Source organism: Piliocolobus tephrosceles, chromosome 21, assembly GCF_002776525.5.
Source record: "Piliocolobus tephrosceles isolate RC106 chromosome 21, ASM277652v3, whole genome shotgun sequence".
Classification (NCBI taxonomy): Eukaryota; Metazoa; Chordata; class Mammalia; order Primates; family Cercopithecidae; genus Piliocolobus; species Piliocolobus tephrosceles.
In genome coordinates, this window is record NC_045454.1 from 42,881,946 (window position 1) to 42,886,926 (window position 4,981).

Genomic DNA, 4,981 nt, shown 5'->3' on the forward strand with positions numbered 1-4,981 from the left:
CTCCTCCTCTCTCTCTCTCTCTTTCTTTCTTTTCTTTCTTCTTTCTTTCTGACAGAGTTTTGCTCTGGTCACCCAGACTGGGGTGCAACGGCTCAATCTTGGCTCATTTCAACCTCTGAGGTTTCACCACATTGACCAGGCTAGTCTCGAACTCCTGACCTTAGGTGATCCTCCCCCTTCGGCCTCACAAACTGCTGGGATTACAGGTGTGAGCCACCGTGCCCAGCCAAGCCACTGCACCTGGCCTTTCTTTCTTGCTTTCTTTCTTTCCTTTCTTTTCTTTCTTCTCTTTCTCTTCCTTCCTTTGAGATAGAATCTTACTCTGTCATTTAGGGGAGAATGCAAAGTCTTGATCACGACTCACTGCAACTTCCACCTCCTGGGCTCAAGCAATCCTCCCACCTCAGCCTCTTGAGTAGCTGTGACTATAGACATGTGCCACCACGCCCAGCTAATTTTTCAATTTTTTGTAGAGACAGAGTCTCACTCTGTTGCCCCAGTGCATCTTGAACTCCTGGACTCAAGCGATTCTCCTGCCTGGGCCTCTCAAAATGCTGGGATTGCAGGTATGAGCCACCATACTGGGCCAATTTCTGTTGTTTATAAGCCACCCAGTCTATTTTGCTGTAGCAGCCTGAACAGACTAATACAATTTAATACAAAACCTACCGAGATGGTGCCTCTCCCGTTGCCACTGGCTTTGATCTCTAGGTCATCCCGGGCAAGGAACTGAAGAGAACAAAGAGGAAGATTTAAGGATGGAGGAAGCAGCAAAGTGAGGGTCAAGTGTAGGGGGATGTGAGGCCTGAACACTCACCAGGGCCTTGGTTATTGCCTAACCTGGGACCTGGTGATTCATTTTCCATCTCTCTCTACGCAGATGGTTTTGTTTTTCCCTCTTCAGAGATCATTTGTGGTGTCTACACTATCATCAATCAACTGGAACTGCTCATTCAGCCTGTTTTGTTTGTTTGTTTGTTTGTTTTTGAGACCAGGTCTCAGTCTGTAGCCCAGGCTGGAGTGTAGTGGTGCGATCTCGGCTCATCTCGGTGCACCTCTGCCTCCTGGTCTCAAGCGATCCTCCTGTCTTAGCCTCCAAAGTAGCTAGGACTACAGGTGTGTGCCACCACGCCTAGCTAATTTTTTTTTTTTTTTGTATTTTTTTGTAGTGACAGGATCTAACTATGTTGCCCATGCTGGTCTTGAACTCCTGACCTCAAGTGATCCACCCACCTTGGACTCCCAGAGTGTTAGGATTACAAGCGTGAGCCACCAAGTCCAGCCTAAGGCTGTGTCTTTGTTTTTTTTGTTTGTTTGTTTGTTTTTGAGACAGAGACTCGCTTTGTTGCCCAGGCTGGAGTGCAGTGGCATGATCCCGGTTCACTGCAACTTCTGCCTCCTGGGTTCAAGTGATTCTCCTTCTTCAGCCTTCCAAGTAGTTGGGACTACAGGCTTGTGCTGTCATGCCCAGCTAATTTTGATATTTTTAGTAGAGATGGGGTTTCACCATGTTGGCCAGGCTGGTCTTGAACTCCTGACCTCAGATTATCTGCACGCCTCAGCTCAGGCTGTGTCCTAATGTGCATCCCTGGAATCTGTTCTCTTTGGAGCATTTCCAAGTTTCTCTGTGCGCGGAGCTCCCATGAGCCCCTTCTCACTGGCACCTCTGCACCTGTCTTTATTTTTCTTTGCCTTTTAAAATTGATGCATAATGGGCTGGGTGCAGTGGCTCATGCCTGTAATCCCAGCACTTTGGGAGGCCGAGGCGGGTGGACCATCTGAGGTCAGGAGTTCGAGCAGCCTGGCCAACATGGTGAAACCCCGTCTTTATTAAAAAATACAAAAATTAGCTGAGGGTGGTGGCAGGTGCCTGTAATCTCAGCTACTCGGGAGGCTGAGGCAGGAGAATCACTTGACCCCAGGAAGCAGAGCCTGCAGTGAGCTGAGACTGTGCCACTGCACTCCAGCCTGGGCAACAGAGTAGGACTCTGTCTCTAAAAAACAAAAAATAACAAAAAAAAGGAAAAAAAAGAAAAAAAGAAAAAGAAAAGGAAAGAAAAAAATTACAGCCAATCACTCAAATCTCATTGCCTATAAGATCAAATCTTATCGCCTATAGGATCAAGTCCTAATTCTTGCCATGGCCTCCCAGCCCTCTGCTGAGCTCTGCCAGCCTTCAAGCCTCCTAATAGCCTGCTTTATTTGCTGTTCTCCCTTCTGACCATTCCTGTGCCTGAGTGGCTCCGGGTCTCCACTCTATGCTGTTCCCTGTGTCAGAAACACTCTTCCTCAGCTGGGCGTGGTGGCTCATGCCTGTAATCCCAGCAATTTGGGAGGCCGAGGCGGGCAGGTCACATGAGGCTAGGATTTCGAGACCAGCCTGGCCACCATGGTGAAACCCCATTTCTACTAAAACTACAAAACTTAGCTGAGCCTGGTGGTGCATGCCTGTAATCCCAGCTACTGGGGAGGCTGACACAGGAGAATCGCTTGAACCCGGGAGATGGAGGTTTCAGTGAGGCAAGATCACGCCACTGCACTCCAGCCTGGGTGACTGAGTGAGACTCTGTCTCAACAACAGCAACAACAACAAAAAGGAACACTCTTCCCCTCCCTCTGCTTTCTTCATCTTGACAACTATTTATCCAGGGACATCCACTAAACAATGCGTGACCTTAGATGAGATGTTTTCCTTCTTTTCTTTTTTAGTAGAGATGGAGTCTCACTATGTTGCCCAGGGTGTCATTTCTTTTCATTTATTTATTTATATTTTTATTTTTATTTTGAGATGGAGTCTCACTCTGCCACCCAGGTGCAATCCTAGGTAACTACAACTTCCTTCTCCTCCTGGGTTCAAGTGAATCTCCTGCCTCAGCCTCCCGAGTAGCTGGGATTACAGGCATGCACCACCATGCCCGGGTAATTTTTGTATTTTTAGTAGAGATGGGGTTTCACTACATTGACCAGGCTGGTCTCGAACTCCTGACCTCAGGTGATCCACCCACCTCGGCCTCCCAAAGTGCTGGGATTACAGGCGTGAATCACGTCACCCGGCCCATTTTCTTCTAGATCTCATGGAATCTTCTAGATTCCATAAGAGCAGGGACCATGGATCTTTCATAACATAACCTCAATGCCTAGGAGAGTCTTTGATGCATAGTAGATGCTCAGGAAATGTTGATGGAATAGAAGAACCAATACATAGCCGGGCACCGTGGCTCACGCCTGTAATCCCAGCACTTTGGGAGGCTGAGATGGGTGGATCATGAGGTCAGGAGATCGAGACCATCCTGGCTACCACGGTGAAACCCCGTCTCTACTAAAAAATACAAAAAATTAGCTGGGCGTGGTGGCAGGCGCTTGTAGTCCCAGCTACTCGGGAGGCTGAGGCAGGAGAATGGCGTGAACCTGGGAGGCGGAGCTTGCAGTGAGCTGAGATCCGGCCACTGCACTCCAGTCTGGGCGACAGAGTGAGACTCCGTGTCAAAAAAAAAAAAAAAAAAAAAGAATCAATACATTGACAGTATAGCCACATTTCCATTGCTTATGATATCTTGGGGTATGAGGAGGGAGATCAGCAGGGACATGACACTTCACCTCATCTCCAATGTCATCTCTGCGTGTACTCTGGCCTGCCCCTTAGTGACATACCTTTGCTGACCGCTGTTGGTAGGCATTGTTGTGATCAATGTGCCAATTCACACTCAGGGCTTTCTTGGGGGCGCTGATCTGGACGTGGAGATCCTGGACGCCCTGGAAGGGGACAGCTTCGCGGAAGCGGGTCAGAGCTTCAAGGGCCACCACCGTGGTCTGAGTGTTGGAATGGGGCGGGGAGGTAGAGGAATGTGGATCAGCACCACAGACAGCACTCGAGAAACCATCGGCCGGCGTGTCAGCACCACGGACAGCCACCCACACGCCCAGGTTGGACTAGTCGCGTCAGCATCTCGGCTAGCGACTCTGGCCCTCACCTCCCGGGGGTCCCCGTCACCTGGGTGGACCCGAAGCCTCCTCCCAGCTCCCGCTTCTCTAGTAGCCACTTGGCGATGGCGTGTGTCTCATTGTACCGGCCCAGCTCCAGCTTCTGCATGAGCGCATAGGCTGTGGCCTCAATGGTGTACAGGGAGCCAAGGTTCTGCTCATCCACCGGCCAGTGGGTTTTGTCTAGAAACAGGGACGCCCGCCTTGTCACCCAGAGCTGGGCCCACCCACCATAACCTGCCCTCTCCTTGTGTCATCTGGCTCAGTTTTCTCATCTGCCATCTTATTGATCACCTACTTTATTTTTATTTTTGTAGAGATGGAAGAGTGGGGGTGAGGGAGTTCTCATTATGTTATTGAGGTTGGTTTTGAACTCCTGGCTCAAGCCATTCTCTCACCTCGACCTCCCAAAGTGTTGGGATTACAGGCGTGAGCCACCGTGCCCAGTCCTGATCACCTACTTTATGTGAAGCTCTTTGCTGAGGAAACGCGGACATCCAATTTTCAGAACGACCCTAGGAGACAGGATCTATTCTCCGATGGGGAAATTGAGTTTCAAAAAAAGTTCCTGGCTGGGCACGGTGGCTTACACCTGTAATCTCAGAACTTTGGGAGGCCAAGGCAGGCGGATCACCTGAGGAGTTCGAGACCAGCCTGGCCAACATGGTGAAACCCCGTTTCTACTAAAATTACAAAAAAATTAGCCAGGTGTGCTGGTGGGTGCCTGTAATCCCAGCTACTCAGGAGGCTGAGGCAGGAGAATCGCTTGAACTCGGGAGGTGGAGGTTGCAGTGAGCTGAGATCATGCCATTGCACTCCAGCCTGGGCGACAAGAGCAAGACTCTGTCTCAAAAGAAAAAAAAAAAAGAACGGCCGGGCGTGGTGGCTCAAGCCTGTAATCCCAGCACTTTGGGAGGCCGAGACGGGCGGATCACGAGGTCAGGAGATCGAGACCATCCTGGCTAACACTGTGAAACCCCATCTCTACTAAAAAATACAA

General features: G+C 50.0%; 1 protein-coding gene across 1 annotated transcript in view; it reads right to left on the reverse strand.

Moving 5' to 3' along the window:
• The window catches only part of LOC111527718 (complement C3), a 23,813-nt gene that overhangs the window by 7,824 nt on the left and 11,008 nt on the right, over positions 1 to 4,981 (reverse strand). Inside the window, exons 8-10 of the mRNA XM_026455627.1 lie at positions 3,992 to 4,164; positions 3,652 to 3,810; positions 670 to 729 (exon numbers count right to left, since the gene is read on the reverse strand). Coding sequence (XP_026311412.1) covers positions 670 to 729; positions 3,652 to 3,810; positions 3,992 to 4,090 — 318 coding nt within the window. The 5' untranslated portion in view covers positions 4,091 to 4,164. The remainder of the gene's footprint in view (positions 1 to 669; positions 730 to 3,651; positions 3,811 to 3,991; positions 4,165 to 4,981) is intronic.